Here is a 25,848-nt window from a genome sequence, read left to right on the forward strand (position 1 = left end):
CGTGATAGGTTGCTATACCTACATACCTGCATATCTGCATACCCCTGCCAATAACTCCAAGAAGAAGAGAGAAGAAGACAAAAAAAAGGGTTCCCAAAAGGACGGGAATACAAAGGGTCATATCTACGGATTACCTATGTATCCATTCATCAATACCACCTACACCAACATACGCGACAATTCCTCAGAACGCGTCCAACCGGCTTTCTGCTTTTATTCTGACTGGTCCGTCGTATAGCAAACAAGCCCCTCTTCGACTCCGGCCCATTTTCTCGACCCTCTACTTCTCTATCCTCTCCTCCTGTCCTATCCTTAAACTTGGACCTGAGGAACCTACAACTAATATTTTATTTTCTTCTTCTTTTTTCCTCACCCCAGATCCTGGACTAGGTCAACCCGGTATTACCGGCCTCCACCTGGTCCCGTCATCTTTATTGAGGCCCTTCCCGTTTATTCCCTCGCTTATACATACATACATATATACACTACATATCAACGGCTTTAGGCCCGTCACTCGTTTGCCCTGAACTTGCTTGGGTCTTTGCTTTGCTTTTACTAGCCCGGCGAATAGACCCTCTCTTTTCCCCATCAAAGAGGTTCTGCACTTTTCCGGGACACATCGCCTCATGTATATCCCGGTTGGCCTGCTGCATCTACTATATACTAACGACCGGCGGACACGGCTATCGACTGCCCTGACCGCTAATTATTTTGTCTTGGAACCTCCTACTCCTATACACGCAGCGGCCCGGTCCCTTTACCGTCATATCGGTATTCAACCTGGGGAATCATCATCCGGGGTATTCGGCTAGCCTCCAGTTCGAACCTCATCGACGAGAGGCTCAATCTGCTGAGGCCTCAACTTTGCGTCTCTGGCTCAACCTTGGCCAGTAGGATTAAGGACAAGCTTAGCTTGTGTTGACTTCGCTGCTGGGTTTTTAGACGGTAGTGGGCCTCGCTGCCCCTAACCGATACACCGACCCTTAGTGCATCTACGCGCATAATTCGACTTGTCTTAGACGATCGAGAGGTGTTGGACTATTAAACTATTTCGATACAACAGGCTTGGATTTCTATGTGTTAGCCTACGCTTAATTCTATCCACGACACTCGTTTCAATATGGCAAGGGCTCTTCTTGTCAGCGCTTCTCTGGGTGCCGTTGCTCTATTGGCAACGGCATCTATCCTGGCTCTTGAAATCATCGTAGCTCAAGGGCTTTGGGGATCACCCTCTCCAGCTAAATTCGCTGCAATTGTCGCCTCAGCGTTCGAAATAATAATGTTGATATTACTAATTATCCTTTTTGCTAAATGTGTTGGACGGGGAGTCGAGTTTGGAAGAAGAAAGTCTAATGGGATCTGGTTCGCGGGAGGACTTCTTGCAAGTGTATTGGCATCGGCTGCATCGGTTGTGACGCTGGTTACGTTGGGAAAACCGGAGGGATTGCCTGAAACGATATTACAAACGCCATTGACGAACTGGCGTATCGGAACTTCAATCGCACTTGTTTGCGCTTTCGTGGGACAGCTCGCTTTCATCGTCGTCTACTTTGTTGTCCATCGGTTACCCGACTCGGAGCAGGCGTTATCACTTCATACTAATGAAGATAGCTCTCGACAGCTGCCGAGGCATGTAAAATCTATTCCCTATAGTCGAACGGTGCCTGCTACGAGTCAGACTACGATTGGGAAGCGGACACTGACGGACTATCCAACGCCACCGGGCTCGAGCGCTGGTAGATCGATGGCTGAGACTATGAGTTCAATCCGTACCTCTGTTTCCCAGGCCGTACGCCCGATTGGAGCTCATGCGAGGTTGCTTTCCTCGGGTTCACGAACTGGGCGCCGCCCTGCTTCTATTGACTCAAATGGTTATCGAGAACGACCGAGCGTGACCGTATCGGAGGATGGCTTTGATTCTTGGGATACGTCCTCAGTCGACACCCAGAACCGACAATTAATCGTGGAGACAAGCCCGACCACCCGGCCAGGTAGATTTCTGGAAACTATTCCTGCGAGTCCGACAACCAGCAGAAGCCCGAGCCCTGGAAACGCTTTGGACTTCGAGCCTCCAAATCCAAACCGCAATCGCAGGAGCCGGAGTTACAGCCCGCTCCCCAGGCCGCCACAACACGAGCGTAGCATGACGCCTCAATCCATGTCAGACGAACTACATATTCATCCGCTCTTCCGATCTGATTCTCCAGCACCACCAGCGGTTACTCCTGGAACGGTGGTTGTTGCAGCGCCCAACGCAGGACAGACTATATCAGAGAAGTCTCTCACTCGAATGCGTAGTAGCAGTCTAGTAGCGGGCCCCGGGCCCCTTAGCCAGCAAGGCAGCTATGACAGCTTCCGGAAGATACCGAGCCCCAATACAGATCTCCTTCGGGTAGAAGAGTTAGCTGTAGAGAGGAAAATGACGCCGCCGATTCCTGAATGGATTCTGAATGCCGGATCAACGACAAGCTTGACCGATTATCAGGTCAAGAAATAGCGGGAGCGTGAGGCCTCAGAAGAGACTTCAACCACCCACTGATGGCATCCATGACTACTACTGATGATGATGAATATGACTCAGGACTCTTTATTCGAGAGGCCTCGGAATGTGGAATTGGGCTTGGGGAACTTAGAAGATACCATTGTCTTTTTTTTTAGCGCGGCGTTGAACCACCTACGTTCTCAACATTGGTCCTTGGAAAGGGCTTTATCAGTCTCTCCTTGTGGATTCGAGGAGGTGGAAGATAGATATTGAAGTGAGAAATGAGTAAAAAATAAAAAATAAATAAAATTGTGTGAAACTATCTGATACGAGTAGATGGTCTTGTTGAAATGATATATGATAGAGACATGTGTTCAAAACTCAACTTCACAACTATATCTGTTTTGGTAGGTTTCTGCTGGTTTCTGCTTTCCAACAAAACTCAAAATAACGTAAGAGGTACTTACCTAACCTAATGTGTTGAGAAATAGGTAGCGAGTAAGGTCTGTCTCTATCTCTAACTTCGGAATTTTTTGCACTGAGTTAGGAATTGTTTAGGTAGCATCAGGCGTAGTATGTATTGTACCTACCTAATGTATATAAGCTAGCCCCACCAATTGGACCCCGCATATTTAGTACCTCTACATACATGCATATGGTAGGTACATCTATGTACGTAAGCAAGCATTACCTAAAATTCCATTCCCAGTGTGCACAATGTGGTAAGCATGACCAGCCGGCAGCCCAGCAGCGCTAGCCGCCGCCACTGCCCGCCGCGACACATCATAAACTGCTACCTGAAATTCAAGACTCAAATCAGACTTTCCACTCCCGCTGCTTTCCACCAAAAACCAGTTTCCCTTTTTTTTCTCTGGTTAAAACCATAAAGCTTCCGAAGCTCCCCTGGTTTCTAGCCACATTCTGCATCATAATAGAGGCTCTCCCAGGATATTTTTTCTTTAGCCAACTCAGCCTTCCTACCCCTCTTTACCTCCCACCACCGTTATCGTAAATTCTAGTCGCAGCTATTTTGAAGCTGCCCGCCGCCGCCACCATGAAGGTCACCTTCAAGGTAAGCATCACATATTAATGACAAGAGGTGTCCACGCCTAAATTGAGCTGCCATCTATCCTAAGCCTTATTTATAATTGAAGATGCTAACACTTTTTACTCTGCTTATAGGAGCTCTCGAACCAAAAGTTCACGCTTGACATAGAGCCTACTGATCTTGTATGTCGTCATGTTATCGCCGACCATTACTACCCCCAACCTAAACTCCGTGATTCGCCACGACATATCGTATTCTAACTGGGATCAAGATTTCTACCTTGAAGCAAAGAGTTGCCGAAGAGAAAGGATGGGATGCCAAGGCTCTGAAGCTCATCTATTCCGGTACGTTCTCGCTTTCCTGTTGTATCTGTACTACAATCGGATGAATTCCCTAGCTACCTGAATGCTAACTTGAGTATAGGCAAGATCCTCAAGGACGAAGAGACAGTCGCGGCCCACAAGATTGAGGAGAAGGGTTATGTCGTTTGTATGGTGAGCAAGGTATGTTGTCGCATCCGTGTTAGCTTGGGTCTATAAAATCAGTCTTGCTAACAATCAATAGCCCAAGGCCGCCCCCGCCGCCTCTGCCGCAGCCTCTTCATCCAGCGCTCCGCCCGAGACACCCGCCCGACCCGTCGCTGCAACTCCTGCTGCCCCGGCCGCACCTGCTCATTTATCTACTGCTGCCGCTGCGGTGCCGGCCACGCCCTCGCCTGCACCTGCCGCTGCTGCTGGTGGTAACGATGACAACTCTATGGCCATGGGCGAGGCCCGAGCTGGCGTGATCGCTAATATGGAGGCCATGGGATTTGAGCGCTCTCAAATCGAAGCTGCTTTACGTGCCGCTTTTTATAACCCAGACCGCGCCGTCGAATACCTCTTGAACGTAAGTGCTGTAACCGACCACGGGCTTCCCATCATCTGACGTGATATAGGGCATTCCGGAAACTGCTCGTCAACCAGAGCCCCAGCATGAGGCGGCTCCCGCTCAAGCTGCAACCGGCGCTGCCGCTGCTGCCAGCCAGCCGGCCCAAGGTGAGGGCGAGGGAGGTGATGTCAACCTCTTTGATCTAGCTGCGCAACAGGGTCGAGGAGGCAGCCGTGCAGGAGCTAGTGGCTCTACCCAAGCAGCAGCAGCCGCCGCCGCCGCCGCTGCCGCTGGTGGCCAGACTCTAGGTAACCTGGACTGGCTGCGTAACAACGCTCAGTTCCAGCAGCTTAGACAAGTGGTTCAACAGCAACCCCAGATGCTCGAGCCTATCCTGCAGCAACTTGGCGCCGGAAACCCCCAGCTTGCGCAGCTGATCTCTTCGAACCCCGAGCAGTTCCTAAACCTGTTGGGCGAAGCCGGTGACGACGATGCACCTCTACCTCCTGGCGCCCAGACCATTGCCGTTACGGAAGAGGAGCGCGATGCCATTGAGAGAGTATGTAGCTACCCTACGAGAGTACATGCCATATGGAAAGCTAATTTAAGTCTAGCTATGCCGATTAGGTTTTGACCGAGACGCAGCAATCCAGGCTTATTTCGCCTGTGATAAGAACGAGGAGCTGGCCGCAAATTTCTTGTTCGACCAGCCGGAAGACGATGAACCTCCTCAGAATTGATCGACATACTCGCTTTACTATGCCATCTTGGTCTCACGCTCTTACGCCCCCTCACGATATCCGGTGTGGCGCCTCACCCCTGCGCTATCACACCATCCCCCTCTGTTAATGGCTATTATTCACTCTCCATAATGCTTTGTTCTGTCGGGAGGAGGCACTCTGAAAGACTCCATTAACATACACGGCCATGGGTCTCAGGAATTTTCCCACCCCCGAACTACCCAGTCCTGAAATAAATACGTACGTACTTTCGGGCCGAGGCATCCCGGTTCAGTGGACGGCGGGTTCTCCGTTCCGCGAGGAAGATGAAGAGGAAAACGATGGTTAGATGAACCGAGTCTGTAGCTTAGTTCTGAATTCTACATAACTACTGATTTCCCAGAATCTGCCTCTTTGCGCTGTATGGCTAGGCTTTCTTTTTTTTGACGAAGTGATACGGCACACTGCATTTGCGAAGTAATTAAGATGAAATATGTAGTATTCGAATTCCTCATTGTGCGACTAATTGCAATAGATGCTTTATGCTAGCGATCGCTGCCTTCGGATCTGCTATGTAATCGTAGGTAAACATACCTACCTAAAATAGCCCCAAAGAGGCTGCAGTGAATGTAACGAAATCGAAAAACACAAGCCAAGCCAAGCTAAAGCCGTAAAATATGCCTTCGTCAATGCCATGCCATCAATAGCATTGGAGACCGCCTCACTCCTTTCCCCCTTTTTTGTAGTCCGTTACGCCGATATTCCATAAATCACCTTTTGACCTTTGACTTTCAACAAGACCGTGTGTCTGTCTGTCCGGCTCGCGTAAGCAAGCAACCAAGCAAGCTAAGGAAACGGGGTATCAAAAACAAGCTTGCGGGTGTTGCTGTTCGGGCCAGTTCCTCATCCACACACACGCGCGCCCCTTTAACCCTCAACTACCACCTCCTCCGTGACTGCATATGGGTCGATTACCCCTGCGCTCCCCTGACCTCCCTGGCCGTTACCTTGCTGCTTCTCTCCATTCTGCTGCTGCTGCTGTCCCTGTCCCTCCACCTCATCATCATCAATCAACCCAGCCGCACGCCTCTCCTCTCTCAGGCGTCGAATATCCTCATCGTGTTCGCGGACGAGTTCGGCGTGTTCGGCAAGAATGGCGTCGCTCTCGCGCCATTCGGGCTGGTGGGCCTTGTACTCCTCTAGATCGATGCCGACGCGCTTCTCGCCGCGGACCATGACCGCGGCGTTGATGCGGCGCGGGCGCTGGGTCTCTTCGCGGTTGAACTTGAGCTTGACGGCGCGTCTGGTTTTGCCGGGGAACATGCTTGCGATTGTCTCGAAGTCGGTGCCGAACATGCTGAGGAGGCGGTAGAAGCGTTCCTGGGAAGGCGTTAGTACCATTCCTTTTCCTTGCATACGGGAAAAGGGGAAGTGGCTTACGGTATCCTCGTCAGTCCAGTGATTCGCGCCTGTTCTGCGGCTCTCACGTCTAAACGAAGCCGAGGTAGTCAAGTGGGAGAACTCGTCTTCTTCGACAGTTTCGAGAGACGACATGTCTCGGTGCGCTGCATGTCGGTCTACTACAAGCGACTCTTGGTTAATTATAATCTGACCGTCCACAACTTCGTAACCGACAGATTGTGCGCCTGCATCGACTGAAGCACCTAGATTCCTAGCTCGCGCAATTGCAGACTCTCTGCTGTTTTCTTCGCCTTCTGCGGGAGTGCTAGCACGAGAGGCATCTTCTCCGTCGGGAGGAATCCCCATAAGCTGTCTCTGCTTTGCTAGTTTCTTCTGGCGAAATTTTTCACGTGCCTGTCGTGCGCGCTCCTCTATAGCCTCTGCGTGCTTGAATTTCTTGCCAATTCCCAGATCTTTGGTCAAATCTGCCATTTTCATCGTACTGTGATTAACTGTTTGACTTTCGGGGTCCTCGGGAGTAGATGAACGTCTGCGACGTCTATATGTCCTTTTGACTGGGGGTGCCCCTCCCACTCCTTCCGCTCCTTCTGCTGTCGTTTCTCCATTGCCCTCGGCGGGAGGATTCTTGCGAGGACGTCTCTTCTTCGGCGCAGAGCCCTCTGCGGCAGTATTATCATCCGTAACAGTCTTACGCTTGCGATACACCCTTTTCTGCTTCGGGGCAGCAGCGGCAGGTTCATCAGCCGGGGCAGAGACGGCAATCGTGTCGGAAACGGGCGCAGGAGATGGAGGTGCGGTGGGCGGTGCGAGTCGACTCTGTACGGAAGCAGACGGGTGTGATATTGACGTACGTGCGGTAGCAGCGGGTCGCGAGCTAACAGAAGCTGATGTATTAGGCGCAGGTTTGTCTAGACCAGTAGTTGCCAAAGTTCCTGATGCTGAGATTTCCGGTGTCGGCGTCGGTTGTGTTGGTCGGTCGGTAGGAGGCGAGATCGAGATCGAAGGCGACTGTTGTGGAGGCTCATCTGTGGTCGGGGCTGGCGTCGGTACCGTTTCTCTGGCGGTAACTCTCTCGGTAGGTGCTGACGTTGGCGCTGATGGTACTTCGACACCTGCGGAAGAAGCTGTCGAGGGCGGAGTTGGCCTGGACGTAGCAGATACTGCAGGATCCTGTCGAGTTGGGGAAGTTGACTGCTCCGATTCAACTTGCGGCGGCTCTCTGGGAGTTTCTTTCGGATTTTCCTTTGGTAGTTCTGCTTGGCCAGATGACTCGACTGAGGGAGTGGGAGGAACGGTAGGCGCAGGTGTTGATGCCTGAGAGGGAGCCTCGGTAGTAGGAGCTCTCGTAGTACTAGCCGGTGAGGATGCGGGAGGTGCTTGCGATGACGAGGGAGCACCGCCTGGTCGACGAGGAGCAATCTTTGGCTTGAAGGACAAGCCTCCGGTCTTCTTCAGCATAGAACTCATGGCTGCTGATGCCTACGGTTACTATGCCTGATATATTATCTTGCGCATTGCCTTGTCGATAATTTTTCGAACCCTCCTCCTTAATGACAGAATTGACAATCCTAATTGGTGACTCGGATAAGTGTGTGGCCTTGTCGAAGTTGTTCGGATACAAAAAGGAATCGAGTTGTATTTGATTAAGTGATTGAGAAAGAGAAATACTTGGGTGGGGTTGGTGGGATAATAACTGAGAGCCGGGATTGGATATGGAACTGGCCGTACCTGTTTTTTTTTAACATAGTAGTGGATACGTTCAACTGGAAGGAAGAAGACGCGCATGCACACGGGCCACCGCTTTACCGGTAGGCGTTCTGAATCTGTACCTACCTCATAGGCCTGTTTGACTTGTTATCAAGACCTGACTCGTGTTGACTACCTAGGAAGGTACGCTCTTGCCTGTCCCAATTCAGATTAGTGGCCCTTTCTGTGGCTTTTCTCGATTTCAACCTCGATTTTTCGTTCTACAACTCCTGGAGCCCAGGCTCGTTCTTCCTCCCATTACTTTTCCAACCATTTCCTTGACGACAGTTTGCATTTATCGGCGCGAAAGGCACGCTTTCCTCTAGCTACCACTGGGTCAGCACACACAAATTTTCACCCGGGGAGGCACTTGTACTATTTAATTTTTTTTGAGCCCTCTCAAAGCCTACTTCGCCTTCTATTTTATTGCCAACTCCTCCTTTTCGCCGATCCGTTCGCTTTCCCATTTCCCGCCTCTTGTTTGTTTTACTCCTTCTACAACTAGATTTTCTCATCCCTTTCAATTTATTCATTCTGATGCCTCTATCCACTTCGCCTACAACTGCGCCTCTATCGACTCGCATCAAGATGGAGGACCGTAAGCGTCCTGCTATGAGCAGCGCTGATGACATGGCCCCTCCTAGCAAACGACAGGCCGTTAACGGCGGTAGTAAATCCAAGGACGATACCGACGCGAAGGATGAAGCCTGGATCGAGGTAAGTCTCGCGGTCGCGACTCATTCCCCTTGAAACAATACCGCCTACCGAAACACGGCTTCCAACTTCTTATCGTCGCTGTTATCAGGCGATTTCACCCCAGCACGAGACCCTCGTAGCCTTTGTTTCAAGTCGTCATCAGAATATTCTACTCACCATTTCAGTACTGATGCGCGGCTCTACTGTCATCAGCATTCAATCCTACCACCATCCCATACTCTAATATCCTCTCGCTCTTTATTATGCAACCTGATCCGAGTTGCCTCGTCATCACGTATACTCGCGCCACCCAACATGATACATATAAGGGAAATGGAGTCGCTGACAGATATGGATTGGTTAGGACTATCAAAAAGATGCTATCTACCGACAAATGCTTGAGTATAAGCGCGAGAAGAATACCCTTGAGACTCAACTGGGCGAGGTCAAGAAGCGATCAGCACACCATGACGACCACATCCGAATTGTCGACAACTGGTGGATACAGGTATGTCTGATTCATCGAAGGCGACTTTGATAATAAAAATACTAAGCCCAATGACAGTTGCTCCAGGAGATAGAGTTATTAGTTGAAGGAAATGTGCCTTTCCAACAAGGATCTGATAGTGAGAAAACCCTCCTTTACCTTGATGTTCTGAATTCACGATGCTAAGACCATATTGCAGGCCAACCGTTTCCTACACATACCCAATTCAAAGATCTGGAAGAGTTCGAGTCGCACTTAAGCGAGAAGACTTCGACTATCAAAAAGATGGTTGAGGCGATACTTGGCCGTCTTAATGGGACTCGTGGCAAGGTAGCTCCCGACATCACAGACCTAGAGAAAAAGGTCAATGCGCTCCTATCCCAGCAAAAAGAGTTTCTCGTTAAACTCGATCGTCTCTCCGCCGACAAAGAAAGCCTTTCTGAGCAACTGAACATCGCGACACTCCGATATATGAAAGCGGAAAGAAGGCTCGATCGGGCTAAAAGTGCTCAAGTACAGAAACTTGAGCAACAGGCGTTAAATCACGTATCTACTCGGTCTGTGGGTGTAGACCAAGAGAATGGCGTGTCTTCCGATGAGAGTAATACGAACAGCGAGGCATTGCAATTAGCCCTCCGCGAAGCTAAGGCTGTTGCAGAACGGCAAAAGGAGCAGCTAGAATCCGCGTTGGCTCAAAATAAAAGCCTGCAAGAAGAGCTTACTTCCGTACAGACCCGGCTAACAAACTTAACCGACGAGGACTACTCTCGCACCGAAGTCTTCAAGGTGTTCAAGAGCCAGATGGAAGATCTTCTCCGCAAGGTTAACAGCTTGGAAGCAGATAACAAGAGCCTCAGAGCGGCGGCCGAAAAATTAGAAGCCGAGCGCGAGTCAAACCGCCGAAAGGTCGAGAGCGAAGCCCAGGCACTAATTGCGGAACTCGAGGACCAGCTTCAGCAGGCAGACACCACCCTCGCACGAGTGAGATCCGCACGAGATGAGCTTCATGCAGACGTTACAATGCTCAGGGCCAGTAAGGAGCAAGATAAAACGGCCTTGGAACATATGAAGGAACTTGTTAGTGCTGAAGAGGACCGAATCGCCACCCTAGAGTCGGAATTGCAAAGACTACAACCCAGCGAGGATGTAGACATGACACAACGGCCGGAAATAGACGCGCTTTCGCTCGAGGAACTACGAGAGAAGTACAAGAAGCTATTGAAGGACTATAATTCGATCGAAAGCGAGTTGCCAGGCATGACACATGCAGTTAAAAGGTTTCAGGCCCTTGCTCACAAAAAGGTTATGGATCAAGCAGCTATGGAAGAGCGGGTAGCTTTAGCTATCGCCGAGAAGAGCAAAGCGGATCAAAAGTACTTCACGGCGCGAAAGGATGGCGACCTGAAGTTCGAAGCGATCCAGAAGCTACGTACTCAGAACAGCAAGAGCACGGAAATCATCTCGCAATTGAAAGAGGTGGAGGCCCATAACCGAACACTCGTAACGAACCTAGATAAACAACTTGCGGATCTAAAGCAGACGAACGCTTCAGTCATGGCCGAAAATAGGAAGCTTGAGACATCGAGCACCGAGATGTCTCGACGCTTCGACGCGCTAAAGCAGCAAGTTACCGAGCTCGCGAATTTGGCAAAATCGAAAGACTCGACCACTGCGGTCGCTAAAGAGCGAGCTGCCACTTTGGAAACAGACGTAGAGAAGCTGAAGGTGCGCCTCGAGTCCGTATCGAAGGATCGCGATAAGTGGAAGGTCAAGTGCTTGAGTAACTCTTCGGAGGAAGAGGAAATGCTAAGAGTAAGTACAATATCCTACGATCAAAGGTATCTCCAGTTTCTAACGATTTCACCAGAGCATGGCAACGTGTTCAATCTGCAAAAAGGATTTCAAGAACACAGTTCTACGAACTTGCGGACACATTTTTTGCAGAGGATGCATTGACGATAGAATCTCTAACCGAATGCGAAAGTGCCCCGCATGTAGTAAAGCTTTCGACAAGTCGGATGCGATGACCGTCCACCTATAGTAGAAGCTAAAGGAAGCTCCGGGACCACGAACGGGGATGCATGCATTGTAAAGTACCATTAAGAGGAAACGGCGTTGTTACATGTAAGAGTTGATGTACATACTACTATTATTTGCAGACGTGAGTTCTGCCCTGGGAGAGCTGAAGAGAGCAGTCTCGGTTTCAGTTCTGCAGAGGTTTATTAGGTATTTCGAGGATTCGAACCCAACCTGTTTTGCCAGTGAAAGATGAGGCTTTAGTTTGCGTCTGCACAAGGGGTTGGTGGCTCATCGAGTGAATAGCTTCACCACTCACGTTTCGCGACGAGCTACAGCACAGGATAGCGAGTGCAAACAAATAGAAGACCTAATAAGTTACTTGATAACGAGCAAAGCTCCTATTTTATATAATATTGTGACTGATCGTGTCCTTTTGTCTGCTACCTTCGGCTTGTTGAACCAAATCCTGTACCTTCATATCTAGCAGAGGATGTCGACTGTGATGACGAGCCAGACGGGCCTGCCCTTGATTCGTAACTAGAACTTCGCCTATCCGGTCCGGACCGTCGACTACCGGCCGCATATCCTGCTGCAGCCCCAGTTGCAGCCCCAGTCCAGAATCCAGGCCGCCAACTTTGGTTTCCCGTCGTAGACGAATACTTAGACCCCGGATAAGGCGGCGGGGGGTCATTCCAGTCGTCACCACCTCCGCCGGGCCCGAAACCCGGATCAAATCCGCCGCCTCCTCCCCCCCAACGGGTATCCCTCGGTCTCCGCGGAGCATTGGGCGCATTCCTAGCGTTCACGCAGGCGGAATAGATTATAATCATACAGACAAGGGCAAACACGACGCCGAACAGGGCAGCAGCAATCTTCTCCGACATAGTCTTCGGCCCCGTTGCTCCTCCTCCCGTCTCGGCGATATCCGGAAACCTGGCCTCGCCGGACTCGGTCAGGAGCAAGCGGTATTCGACGCCGCAACTCCCTTTCAACACGTACGGGTCGTCGGGGGACGAGTACCCCTCGCAAAGGACGTCGGTGCTGCCGAGCTTGAGCTCGGGGGGCAGCGAGGCGGTGCACGACCACTGGATGTCTTGGGGGTCGTAGCCGGAGCCCTGGTTCGCGCAGCGCATCACGTCGATCTCGTGGAGGCGGCATATGGCCGGGGAAGAGACGCAGCGCAGCTGGGGGATGGGGGACACGCGCCTGTGTTTGGTGTGGGCGCCGGCGCCGCGGAGGATTAGGGATTGTACGTCTGAGAGGAGGATGGCGTTTGGGGGCTTGGCTGCGGCGGAGGAGGCGGGGTGGAGGGATAGAGAGGTCCAGAGGAGGAGGAGGAGGGATGGGGGGAGGGTGAGATGCATTGTGGCTGGCTGGCTGGCTGGTTGATATGTAGGTATATATGTGTGTATGTGTGTATGTGTGTATGTATAATAAATATGACGATTTAATTCATATACCAATTCAACATTAAATTACGACCGAAGCAGCTAGCTGGAGATAGGTACTGATTCGATGATGAGGTTGCACGGGGTGGAATTACCCGTTCGAACTCAGACCATGGGTATTTCGATCAACGACATCAGGTAATAGAAGCTGTATGTTTCACCGCAATACTAGAAAAAGTTCCGAAGTAGGCGGTTGTTGATAGACACAAGGGGTTTGTGTATTCGCCACCGAACTTGAAAGGACACCTGGCCGCTTAATATCAACTTGTTTTTAATCTTAAGAGGTATTCGATGTTGTTGGTGTTGGTTTGCGACATTGTGTAAGGCTGAAATGACGGAAGCGGGGCGCTTGGGGCAATATTACAGTAGGTAGGCGTTCATAATATTATACATACTTGTTAGGTAGATATGCACATAATAATGTTATAAATGATACGGAATATATGTACGAAGTATTTCTAGTGTCGCCTCGTGCTACTTGCCTCGGGTAGCCTAACAACTGAATCTTCAGCCGCACTATATGCAACTCTACAAGTTACACATACCTACCCTGGTTTCATTTATTTATTAAACATTTACTTAAAGCGGCCCGTCGCCCGTTTCGAGTGTCTCGTCTCGTTTTCGGGTTGCCTTCTCGCCTCAACAGAATACCTAATGCATAAAGAAAGTCCGGTTTGTCATGTTATTAACTACGTGACGCGTTATGTATGTATTTGTCTTATGGAGGAATATCGTCGGTATATAAGTCTCGAATCATGAAAATCTCTACTGGAATCCGGACTTTGGGCGTGCCGACGCCGATTAGCATACTATGTAGAGCGTCCCAGGCTCGCTTACGACACATGGCTATGGGTCCTAGCAACGCAAGCTTCTGCCTATGTATTATTCGGCGCATCTCGGCGATGATCCCTAAGAGGAATAAGATCGAATACGGGTTGGTTGGTTGGTTGGTATTTATATAATGAGATGGGAAGACTAACGGGATCAAGGAAGCGAGAGCCGCCCCTCCCTCCCCTTCTTATCTCGGTGTATTTATACCAGCTACGGACCCGGGCAGCGATCTTCAATACCTACCAAATAAGCTTCTAGAGCGCACCCAATCGTCCACTAGTTTCATGCGCAAAATACCTCTAAACTAGGTGCCGAAGTCAGCATTGCTACATGATCGGGTACCGAAATTCACTAGAAATCCGAACTCCGAGCGCTGTTTGCTGAGCAGGTAGTATCATCTTGGCCATCTGATAATCTTATAGGTTATCGATCCTGCTGCTGCTGCGCTCGTTCTCGCTTCGTAAAAAGAAAAAAGCAAAGTTATTAGCTAGTGGTGCATCTTATTCTAAGTGGGTATAATTAAGCAGTCGTAAGAGTCATATACATACATATCATGGTATTGCAGGAGATTATAGGAGATTGTAGGCACTATAAACGAACGGTGTGACTCTTCGGGGTGACTCTTCGGGATGACTCTGCCGATATGTAGTATGATTGGTACCGGTATCTACAACCGATAATACAGCTGCTTTATGTAGGTTAGGTAGGTATAGTAATTTTTTGTATGTACACGATCTTAATATGCACGTCCTATGTATTGATACGCCTTTTCAAATATTTGTCATTCCAGATCGCATGCATCAGGTGTGCTATCAATCAGATCTACGCAATTAGTTAGCCGACCTTCAGCTTAAACAAAGCCATGTTAAGTCTCTGGGATGTGGGGGGAGCGCTGCTAATGTACATAATTAGTATAATTAGCGGTTATCCTGTAATACGGAATTGAAGAGCCCAAATACTACGTCTGTTACATACATTATGTAAGATGGAAATCTCGTGCAACGGCGGAACGGAACCTTTATATTCGAACAGGGATTTATGAGATGACAGGCACGACATTTTTCGTTGGCCCCATCTGAATTTTCACGTGGTTTCATATTCGAATCCCGTTATGAGATTTAATAATAATATTAACTAGCGGGAAGAAGAATAGTCAGTTGCTACCCCTTTAGCTACTGCTACGCGACAAAGTTTTGCATCACTAGCCTTTATAGTGGCCCCTTTAGTTTGGTATACTAATTTTCGCATACATTATATAGACGTAAGTACCCCAGCTGTTTGTATGTACTATGTAGAGAAATTTATAAGACAATAAATCAATCGAAAGCTCAAAAGGGTCAGGTCGATAAAGTAACCAAACACATCTCAGGTAGGAGCACATGGTATAAATTTTGCTTTTGCAAATTGTCGTATGCGGCGTATTTCGTATCTTTCGTATCCTGGTTTGCAGAATCCACGCTGGCAGTCTGGCACCTAACTCCGAATTGACTCCATATGGTACCCCACCAACCCACTCGGTAGGTACATACCCTAAGTACCTGCGCAACAGTTACCGATTGCGAGTCTAGCGTTAACGTTGTGCTCGGAATTCTTGCCTTCCGCGCCCGGCCTGTATAATTCCATCCCACAGTCCCATCGATTAGAATCTTCTACACCTACCCAAGTTGGAATTGCATGCACCATCGGACCATCCTTGCCTTGTTCTTTATTTGCCATTCGAAACTTACGTAGAAAAAGGATGAGTTCGGCCCCGGGATTAACGTCCGAATCCCGTGCGGTGAATCATTAAGAATTACGTATTAAGTGGGAAATTATAATATTATACCTAATACACCCCCGTCATGTTTATACTATGTACAGCATCTGAACATCTAGATAAGAAGCGAACATCGCATTTTATTAACTAGAAGGCGCTAAAACCCAACTAAGCATACGAGAACTTTAAGAAAACAAGGTCTGGAGCATCTGGGCACACCGCAGCAACGTTCTATCGGTCAAGAACCGCCCCCTTTTGTTTTTCCCACGTAAATATATCTCGTCCGGCGCGCGAGAACCCTCGACACCACCGGTTCTCCATTTTCACCCAAAGCGCAGCCATGGCCAACGAGATCTCGGAAAAGCCTCAGATGGCCGCCGCGGAAGGTCCCTCAAGTCGCAATTCCAGTCAACGCGACTCGGAGAAGGGACGAAATTCTACCGGATCCGGACCAGCATTGGAGAAGGCAGATTCGAAAGATGTGAAGGCGGCCAAGGATTCCAATGATGATCCTTTTCGTCATCTTCCCGCCGACGAGGCCGAGATTCTCAAGAGACAAGTCATAACGCCTGAAGTAAGGACCGGCGTCCTCACTTTATACCGGTACTCTTCTCGGAATGATCTTATAGTCATGGCCGTCAGCTCTATATGCGCTATCGCGGGCGGCGCCGCGTTGCCACTAATGACGGTCGTCTTCGGTAACCTTCAAAATTCGTTCCAGGGATTCTTTCTCGGTACTGTCGGGTACGACGCTTTCATGGACGAGATGACTACCCTCGTCTTATATTTCGTGTACTTGGCCATCGGCGAGTTCGTAACCATCTATATCGCAACCGTCGGCTTTATTTATACCGGAGAACACATAAGCGCCAAGATTCGCGAGCACTACCTGGAGAGCTGCATGCGCCAGAACATCGGCTTTTTCGACAAGCTCGGTGCTGGCGAGGTTACTACTCGTATTACTGCCGACACGAATTTGATCCAGGAAGGTATTTCTGAGAAGATTGGGTTGACATTGACAGCAGCGGCAACATTCGTGTCCGCCTTCGTCATTGGCTTCGTCTTCTATTGGAAATTGACCTTGATTCTATGTTCTTCGCTCTTTGCTTTACTTCTCGTCATGGGAACTGGATCTCGCTTCGTCGTCAAGTATACCAAGGACTCCATCCAGGCGTATGCGGCGGGAGGCAGCGTCGCTGAGGAGGTCATCAGCTCAATTCGTAATGCTATTGCTTTTGGTACCCAAGGTACCCTATCGAAGCAATACGACGTCCACCTCATCCGAGCAGAACACTTTGGGTTTAGAAAGTCTGCCTCGGTCGCGTGCATGGTTGCCGGCATGTTCTGGATTATATACTTGAACTACGGTCTCAGTTTCTGGATGGGCAGCAAATACCTTGTCGACGGTGTCATCCCGCTATCGAGCGTCCTTATCATTATGATGTCGGTTATCATTGGTGCCTTCAATCTGGGTAACGTCGCCCCCAATCTCCAGGCTTTCGGCACCGGACTTGCGGCTGCAGCCAAGATTTTCAACACCATTGATCGTGCGTCCCCATTGGATCCCACTTCCGAGAGTGGTGAGAAGCTGGAGAAGGTTGTTGGTACGATCCGTCTGGAGAACATCAAGCACATATATCCGTCGAGACCTGAGGTTGTTGTCATGAAGGATGTGACACTGGAGATCCCGGCGGGTAAGACGACGGCATTGGTTGGAACTTCGGGGTCCGGAAAGAGTACTATCGTTGGACTTGTGGAACGATTTTACGATCCTGTGGCGGGTAGAGTATTGCTAGATGGACACGATATTAGCACTTTGAATCTCCGATGGTTACGCCAACAGATGTCCCTAGTCAGCCAAGAACCTACCCTATTCGGTACTACGATTTATCAAAACATCAAGCATGGTCTCATTGGCACCAAATACGAAAATGAAAGCGAAGAAAAACAGAAAGAGATGGTTTTTGAAGCAGCTAAGAAGGCCAATGCTCACGATTTCATCATGGCTTTACCAGAGGGATACGAAACAAATGTTGGCGAGCGTGGATTCTTATTGTCCGGTGGTCAGAAGCAACGTATCGCTATCGCTAGAGCCGTCGTGTCGGACCCTAAGAGTAAGTCATAACGCGTCAAGAAGCACGTAAATTTATCTGACTTTAATTCCAGTTCTTCTACTCGATGAGGCGACAAGCGCGTTAGATACCAAGTCAGAAGGCGTCGTACAGGCTGCGTTAGAGGCCGCTGCGGAGGGTCGAACTACTATTACTATTGCTCACCGTCTTTCTACCATCAGGGATGCCCACAACATTGTATGCATGTCGCAAGGAACTATTGTCGAGCAGGGAACGCACAACGAACTTTTAAAACTCAACGGCGCATACGCAAAGCTTGTTAATGCACAGAACATCGCTGTTGTAAATGATCTGACCGCGGAAGAGCAAGAGGCACTTGACGCCAAGGACGAGAGTCTCATTCGCACGGCTTCCAAGGCAGGCGATACTGGCTACGTCGAAGACCCCGATGACAACATCCGCGATAAACTGAACCGATCGACAACCCAGGGATCCGCATCCAGCAGGGCTCTTCAAGGTCGCAAGCCCGAGGAAAGGAAAAAGTACTCATTATGGACTCTGATTAAGCTGATTGCGTCGTTTAACAAGGAGGAGTGGAAACTAATGCTTTACGGCTTGTTCTGGTCTATCATCTGTGGAGGTGGTAACCCAACTCAAGCCTTCTTCTTCTCTAAGCAGATCCTCGTAAGTGTTCCGCATACTAAGCCTTTTCGTGACATTGCCCTTAACTAACTCGACATAGACATTGGCTGTGCCTATCACCCCTGCGAACAGCCATCAGATCAAGAAGGATAGCGATTTCTGGAGCGCCATGTTCCTCATGCTGGCATTTGTCATGCTCATCGCCCAAATATCCCAGGGTGTTGCCTTTGCCAAATGTTCCGAGCGATTAATTCACCGTGTCAGAGATAGGGCTTTCCGAACCATGCTACGTCAGGACGTTGCCTTCTTTGATCGAGATGAGAACACTGCCGGTGCCCTCACATCGTTCCTGTCTACCGAAACTACTCACGTGGCTGGTCTTAGCGGTGTTACTCTTGGTACTTTGCTTATGGTTACCACAACGCTTGTATCGGCAATGGTGCTCGCTCTCGCATTCGGCTGGAAATTAGCTCTTGTCTGTATCGCCACGATCCCACTTCTATTAGGTTGTGGCTTCTTCCGCTTCTATATGCTGGCGCATTTCCAACGTCGCTCCAGAAAGGCTTACGAACAAAGTGCTACATACGCATCTGAAGCCATCTCAGCCATCCGCACCGTCGCATCTCTGACTAGGGAGGAGGATGTCATGGCTCAATATAGGAGGTCTCTTGCTATTCAGCAGAGAGCCAGTTTGATATCCGTATTGAAGTCGTCGACACTCTACGCTGCTTCTCAGTCACTCACTTTCCTGGTCTTTGCCCTTGGCTTCTGGTACGGTGGCACCTTGATCGCTAAGGGCGAATATTCCCTCTTTACCTTCTTTGTGGTGTTCATGTCGACGGTGTTTGGTGCACAGTCTGCGGGTACTATCTTCTCGTTCGCTCCCGATATGGGCAAGGCTCACGGCGCCGCCGAGGAGCTCAAAACGCTGTTTGACCGAAAGCCGACTATTGACACCTGGTCTGAGGACGGTACCCCTGTTGAAGCCATTGAAGGTAACATTGAATTCCGAGATGTCCACTTCCGATACCCGACACGACCTGAACAACCTGTACTTCGCGGTTTGAACTTGACAATCCGTCCTGGTCAATATGTTGCCTTGGTTGGTGCTTCGGGTTGCGGAAAGAGCACGACGATTGCTTTATTGGAACGATTCTACGATCCTCTCGTTGGTGGCGTATTCGTCGACGGAAAAGAGATAAGCACCCTGAACGTCAACCAGTACCGATCCTTCGTCGCTCTCGTATCCCAAGAACCAACCCTGTACCAAGGCACGATTAAGGAGAACATTCTCCTTGGTTCCTCTTCCCAAACCGTTACAGACGAAGTCATCGAGTTCGCCTGCAGAGAAGCCAACATCTACGAATTCATCATGTCCCTACCGGATGGCTTCAACACGGTTGTCGGTAGCAAGGGTGCCCTGCTGTCTGGTGGACAGAAGCAGCGTATTGCCATCGCGCGTGCGCTTATCCGCGACCCGAAGATTCTGCTCTTGGACGAAGCTACTAGTGCTTTGGATTCGGAGTCAGAACACGTTGTGCAAGCGGCTCTCGACAAGGCTGCGAAGGGCCGAACCACGATTGCCGTGGCGCACCGTCTTAGTACCATCCAGAAGGCCGATGTTATCTACGTGTTTGACCAGGGACGCATTGTTGAAGAAGGCACGCATGCCGAGCTTATGCGGATGAATGGACGATATGCCGAGCTAGTCAACCTGCAGAGTCTGGAGAAGACTCGGTAGGAGAGCTAAGTTGGATTTTTAAGACGTATATATGGCCGCGGTATTTTGATGATATTCCCTCATTTTGATATATAAAGATTCCCCCCCGCTGCTCAGCGCAGTTGGCAGACGAGTTATTAGAGAAAGAGGCCGCGCCGTCGCATGAGTGGGCGACGGGGGCGCGGGCCGATTTATATATAGCATCGTATTGGCGTTTTAGGGTCTAGATATGCCTGCCTATGCTTACTTATACTTACGAGGTAGATGGCTAGATGTAGGTATGATATGGGCAGCAAGCATAGCATATGGGCTGAAGGGATGAAAGAAAAACTCTTGTCACTTAGTTAATTGTAAAATGTAATGAACCACTCAAAACATAATTGGGTATGGAAGGTTGGGTTTTGGTGATTGCGTCTGTCTGCTTGTGTGATTTGATTTGATATACTTAACGGCAGGGTCTGATATGGAGAATATGTAAGTATCTAATCCTATATATGGCATACTATTATTATCAACCTTGGCTAATTATTTGAGGTGATTAGACTTACTTCTGTTGTTAAGCAGCTCGAAATATTAAACGCCTCTTTGCTTGACTGTAGTTATAGAAGATAGGTAGGCAGTTCACTTTTTGTTTCCTTGCATACCTAAGGTACCTAAGCACGTCGAACTACGTAGATCGTAATCGCTAACTAGTTGAGTATGCTAATATTAATTAGGTAGTTATTCTAGACTGAAGCTAATATTTTGGTAATACATTACAGGTAGTTAGCAGTATCGTATATCGCCTGTTACTTCCACTTACGTCCTCCAAGCTAGCTACGACATCTGACCGTCGCGACGTATTGTACATGCGGAGATATACGAGGAATGGAGCCCGCCCTGAAACTGAAACTGAAGCAGGCGAGACGAGATATTGGTGGCTGAGACCCGATGCCGTCGTTAGGTTGGAGCTCGCGGCAGCTGAGAATCGTGTGGCTACTAATAGTAGGTAGGTACATGTCTATCCTCCGATGAGCACGGACGTAAGGTAGGTAGGTAGGTAGGTCTGTTTGTACGGGACAGGCGTGTCTTAGGCGCGGGTAGATGCGTCTTCTTGTCTCACGGCTGCCACGAGGAGGGAGGGAGGCCGCGTGGATGGTGCCATGCGTCTTGCCTACCTACGCACATGTTTGTGGATGGGAGGTTAGGAGTTACCTAGACGGCAGAGGGCATGCATCTTGAACCTCGGGTCGGGGTGAGGTGGGTTACTAATTGCACGGGGAAGGAAAGGAAAGGAATGGCTTGGTGAAGTTGCACGAAGATGGATACTGTTTTGTCTGTCGGGTGGAGGTGGGAGAGAGCTGAGGTTAGACTTTTGGTGGTATGTTCGGATATTGGGTTATTGCTGACGGGATGGGAAGCTAGGAGGCGTATTCATATAGATGCTGTATGTATAAGTGGTCTAAGCAGTGATGTAGATCACGATGTAGGGCTGGATCGGTTCAACTTTAAGTGACGATCTCCGTCGATCATTAACCACCCAAGGTTATGAGATTGACGATCGATCTACGGATTACCTGGAGCTGTTTCATGGTTTATACATATGCTTCATGGGACTGCATTGATTTTGGGTATAATGTTGCGAATGATAAGCCGCACAGTCGCAATATGAGTCGGTGAAGATATAAATGAAGTGCATAGTGATACCTTGGAAAGCCGCGTGCTTGCATCAGTCACGCGTATGACTTATATTAAACTTACATAAAGTACATAAAATTGTTTAGTTAGTTATCCCAATACATTTGAGGGTTTAATCTGCGTAGGTATCGTGATATATTCCGACGCCTCTCAGTACTACCTACATGGCCCCAGCCAGCCGAGCTGTTAGTAGGTAGCCCGCTTCTTCAAGTGTCTCGAAGGGACGGCCAAGTTAATAGTGTAAGACCTCGTTAATCTAGAGCGAGGGAGCCATAGTAAGTCTCGAAATCTCATTGGTAAGAAAGAACCCGGGATCCTGGGTTCTAATATGTACGAAATGAAGAGAAATCTTGGGTAAGCGAAAACCAATCAACGGACCGTCTTGGCTCGAGGCAAGGAAGGAATACATACATAGTACATACGCGTCTAGCCTTGCAATATTGCGACCCGATGTTACCTACCTTTGCACTACCGATCGTGATGATCCGGACGGATGAACCGGAGCTGAGAAAGAAAGCTATGGTTTGTAGCACCTCGCTTGTCTTTAAAGATCTATTTGACCTTGGGTGTGGAATTAGTTGCTTTATTACCTAGGTTTAGTTGAAGCGGTCATCTAAAGAGTTGAAAATAGTCGCAACTAGTCGGCTTTATTATTGCGTGTAAGTGATAAGAACTAGGTATCTAGACTGGACTTGGCATCCATCGTCTATTACCTATATGTATACCTAGGTATGTACATACATACATGGTAACCACGCTGTACATACCCAAGTAGGAGGTACGATGGCTAACAAGAACAGGGCAGGGGCAGGTATCCGCTGCGCTAGAGCAAAATAACCCTAATGGCTGTTAGCGGTCCAGGTAGACCACGAGGAGCTGCAGAGTTGCGGCTGTGCCTGACATTAGTGTTGAATAATGCAGTACTAGCACGTTTTAAGTATGTACCTATAATACAATTTCTTTAATGAATACAAGTATTATATAGGTTAGGCTAGGTACCTACATAAAAGGTACCACAGTTTAAACCGGAAATTTTATGTATCTAAACTTTATGATTCGTTAGAAATTACAATTCATGCCTGCCGTGTCTAGCAACTAAGAGCGAAAGTTGCCGAATTTGCAGTACCTAAACTTTTTAAAATTTCGCTTATGCAACCCCCGTCCAATCCCCTTAACCAACCTGCCAACTTCCTAACTCCATCAAACAAACCTGACAAACACCTCATGCATCCTCAATCGAGATCGAGTCGAATCGGAGAAAAAAAAAAAAGACTCGGTTCTAGACTAGCTACGTATTGTACTAGCCCTTCTCGAAAACTCTTAAGCAAAGCCAAGCTCCCCTAGGTAAACATTTCATCAAGCAAGGAAGTCCTTGTCCTTGTCCAATTAACTAGCTTCACCTCCTGAGATGTGCCGATGTGATGGATTTCGGCACCTCTTACCTCTTCAAAGAAATGACATGTCGCCTGTGTTATGTTACTCATGGCTGCGCGGTCATATTGGCTATGCCCATCGAGGCAGGCAGGCACCAGCTTACATACTTGGGGTCGGTTCGCTTCTTTTACCAAGGGCGGCCAAGAGCCTATAGCCCACGTCTTATTACGCTACGAACCCCAATTGCGATATCTTCTCCGCTGCATTTTTGACAGGCGCCCGGTCTAGACTAGCGTTTTGTGCTCTTGGATCTTGGGAAACATCGGATAGGCCAACCGGCTTGAAGCCCCAAAATGGGAACGCTCGGGGGCCGCTCGTACATACATACATACATACATACATACATACATACACCGTCGTCCCATGGCCAGTGTCGCTTCGAACAGAATTTGATTGAAAAAGCCCGGGTGTGCTGTTTGTGCTTATGAACGGGATCCTCCTGCTCTTTTCGTCGTTGGGCCTCCATAGTCATTATCTATCCCCAATACTCTGATAGTGACCAACAGACCAACACATATCACGGGGTGGATTTTCCAGCTTCAACATTTACCCCCGCACGCTGCTTTGGATTTGCTACGGGCCTACGGCATTTTCGTTGCATAGAAGCGCACTATCTCATTGGTATTCTACTCTTCGCTACGGGACGCATTCATTTACCCGTCAGTTTTTTATATTGGCTAGCCCGTCCCCGCAACGGAGCTATTTGTTAAATATAATAAGGGCAAACGGTGGGAACGGCCAGAATTTTCCTACTACAACTTCACTTGAAGCTTCGAACCGCAATTAGCTATCGTAGTATTCGCCGGATCACTACCGGCCGGAGGCTCTAGCATCACCAAGTAATGTACGAACAAGCCGCTGATCGGTTACCTGCTTCGGGGACATAAATAATGCATTCGAACCGCTCCTTCAGGTCCCAGTGGTCACTGCGCCGCGGGGGCCCGCCCTACCCTGCTGCCGTTTCACCATACCACAAACAATGGATATATATGGCAGTGATCATCCTAATCATTTCCTCTTGGATCCCCCTAGCTGCTGCTATTTCATCCGAGGACACCCCACGATCGACTGAGACAAATCTACTAATTGATACGCGGATACCGGTTTTCGTCAACGGTCACTGGCAGATCATGTCCGAAGACGAGCATCGCCAGCTTGTCCCTCGACAGCCAGAGACGACGTTCACAGTCGACGTCTCAACAGCCACGGCCACTGGAGACGTAACTGCTCAAACAACCGTTGCGACAGGCCCTCTTCCCACACCCTTCGATGGCGCACTGGCTGCAAACTTCTCCGGCGAAGATGGGGAAGGATCTTGCCTCGATTTTATCAACGCCTTTTTAGAGGACCCGACATTCCAAGCCTGTTATCCTCTTTCGCTACTTTTGAAGGTGAGTCTTAAATATCGCTCATCTCGTAGGCTTTGTAATTAACAAGATTTCTAGAATTCCAATTCATTCTTCCAGGCTATGAAATCCGTGGTCAAAATCACTCAGGTCGTCGAAACATCATGCAAAGCTGACAAGCAGTCTTGTACAACTTATCTCAACGATCTCGCTGAGAAGCTCAAATCCGATGAGAATTGCGGAGAGGATTACACCAAGCGAAATGACCTAGTGGTCCAGGCCTATAAAGGAATGAAGTCGTACGAAGAGATATATGGCGCGACGTGTTTATACAATGCGGACACTTCGACATATTGCTTTGTCAATGCGGTTACAAACCTAACGACTGCTTCCAACGTCTACCTATACACATTACCTTTCAATTCATCTCTCCCCGAAACAGCTGTTCCCGCATGCGATACCTGCACAAGCGAAACGATGAAGATATATCAAGCAGCGGCGGCTGACCGAACGAAATGGATATCGAGCACGTACGTAAAAGCAGCTGAGCAAATAGACGCAAACTGCGGTGGGAACTTCGTCAGCGCAACACTTCCCGAACCACTTCCAGAGAGTGCCGCGACGTCTATAACGCAAGCACCGTCTCTACTTATCCTGTCATTTTTATTCATATTCGTTTCACGCTTGCTTCGGTAGCGTTCTATGGGCCTACGATCGGTACTTCGATCCGGCAGTAATTCACTTCTTGGGCGTCTTTGGAACGGGGTTAGGCATACAAAATATGCTTGTTTTGGATACAAGCTTTCGGGTACTGGATTGGGACGACTGCTTTTACGAATCGGTAACATTACATATATACATACCGGCGCTTTTTTTTGATACCCAACTCGATATTCTCGGCCTTCTTTTCTCACAACATAAAACTATTTTCTATTTCTATTTATATTGCTAATTAACGCCAGCTTCCTTATTTTTATTATGGAATAAGAGATGGAGGATTAAATGGGGAGACACCACACGAGCACATACGAGGTACGTATTGAGGCTTGAATTAGGTAGATAGGCGTGTTGGATTCGTGGCGGCGGTGGTTGTCGTCAATCTGGATGTGTGTCTGAGACATGGGGCGAAGCATGCTCACCCAACGCCATCCTACGACGAAAATAGGATTCCTGTACATAATTGCAGCCTGCATATGTAAGTACTTGGTACTCAACAAGCGGATAGGCTAGCTAAATAGTAAAAACCCAATTGTAAAAATGCAATCGAACATATGTATATGCTTCACGAACCAGCACTTTATACTACATCGCTGCATACTTTATCACTATTTATATATATATATATATATATACGTATGAGAGATGACTTAAGTAGGGTTAAGTAGGCTGACGTATACGGTATATTAACCCAAGGATTAGTGTCTCGTGTAGGT

The 25,848-nt window shown here is 48.8% G+C and overlaps 7 protein-coding genes across 7 annotated transcripts; 5 read left to right on the forward strand and 2 right to left on the reverse strand.

Moving 5' to 3' along the window:
• Window positions 1-886: 886 nt before the first annotated feature.
• F5Y00DRAFT_111970 (uncharacterized protein) lies at window positions 887-2,804 on the forward strand. The gene has a single exon (XM_048003922.1). It carries the CDS (start codon window positions 1,121-1,123, stop codon window positions 2,495-2,497), a length of 1,377 nt encoding a protein of 458 aa, XP_047863764.1. The 5' UTR covers window positions 887-1,120; the 3' UTR covers window positions 2,498-2,804.
• A 649-nt stretch (window positions 2,805-3,453) lies between these two features.
• F5Y00DRAFT_112039 (UV excision repair protein Rad23) lies at window positions 3,454-5,590 on the forward strand. The gene is made up of 7 exons (XM_048003923.1): window positions 3,454-3,554; window positions 3,665-3,712; window positions 3,802-3,874; window positions 3,954-4,033; window positions 4,095-4,418; window positions 4,468-4,959; window positions 5,015-5,590. Exons 1-7 carry the CDS (start codon window positions 3,537-3,539, stop codon window positions 5,138-5,140), a joined length of 1,161 nt encoding a protein of 386 aa, XP_047863765.1. The 5' UTR covers window positions 3,454-3,536; the 3' UTR covers window positions 5,141-5,590.
• Window position 5,591: 1 nt separating this feature from the next.
• F5Y00DRAFT_112148 (uncharacterized protein) lies at window positions 5,592-8,400 on the reverse strand. Its single transcript, XM_048003924.1, has 2 exons — window positions 6,560-8,400; window positions 5,592-6,499 (listed from the first exon to the last, which is right to left on the reverse strand). Exons 1-2 carry the CDS (start codon window positions 8,006-8,008, stop codon window positions 6,047-6,049), a joined length of 1,902 nt encoding a protein of 633 aa, XP_047863766.1. The 5' UTR covers window positions 8,009-8,400; the 3' UTR covers window positions 5,592-6,046.
• F5Y00DRAFT_240570 (E3 ubiquitin-protein ligase BRE1) lies at window positions 8,307-11,884 on the forward strand. Its single transcript, XM_048008256.1, has 5 exons — window positions 8,307-9,004; window positions 9,348-9,491; window positions 9,549-9,609; window positions 9,670-11,282; window positions 11,338-11,884. Exons 1-5 carry the CDS (start codon window positions 8,825-8,827, stop codon window positions 11,509-11,511), a joined length of 2,172 nt encoding a protein of 723 aa, XP_047863767.1. The 5' UTR covers window positions 8,307-8,824; the 3' UTR covers window positions 11,512-11,884.
• On the reverse strand, window positions 11,885-12,919 carry F5Y00DRAFT_240576 (uncharacterized protein). The gene has a single exon (XM_048008257.1). It carries the CDS (start codon window positions 12,851-12,853, stop codon window positions 11,930-11,932), a length of 924 nt encoding a protein of 307 aa, XP_047863768.1. The 5' UTR covers window positions 12,854-12,919; the 3' UTR covers window positions 11,885-11,929.
• Window positions 12,920-15,431: 2,512 nt separating this feature from the next.
• On the forward strand, window positions 15,432-20,546 carry F5Y00DRAFT_240578 (P-loop containing nucleoside triphosphate hydrolase protein). The gene is made up of 4 exons (XM_048008258.1): window positions 15,432-17,638; window positions 17,691-18,280; window positions 18,339-20,432; window positions 20,501-20,546. The coding sequence occupies exons 1-3, from the start codon at window positions 15,865-15,867 to the stop codon at window positions 19,977-19,979; spliced, it is 4,005 nt and encodes a 1,334-aa protein (XP_047863769.1). The 5' UTR covers window positions 15,432-15,864; the 3' UTR covers window positions 19,980-20,432; window positions 20,501-20,546.
• A 2,813-nt stretch (window positions 20,547-23,359) lies between these two features.
• On the forward strand, window positions 23,360-25,704 carry F5Y00DRAFT_240582 (uncharacterized protein). The gene is made up of 2 exons (XM_048008259.1): window positions 23,360-24,460; window positions 24,515-25,704. The coding sequence occupies exons 1-2, from the start codon at window positions 23,960-23,962 to the stop codon at window positions 25,109-25,111; spliced, it is 1,098 nt and encodes a 365-aa protein (XP_047863770.1). The 5' UTR covers window positions 23,360-23,959; the 3' UTR covers window positions 25,112-25,704.
• Window positions 25,705-25,848: the final 144 nt, after the last annotated feature.

Source organism: Daldinia vernicosa (genome assembly GCF_022497035.1).
Source record: "Daldinia vernicosa strain CBS 139.73 unplaced genomic scaffold F5Y00scaffold_31, whole genome shotgun sequence".
NCBI lineage: Eukaryota > Fungi > Ascomycota > Sordariomycetes > Xylariales > Hypoxylaceae > Daldinia > Daldinia vernicosa.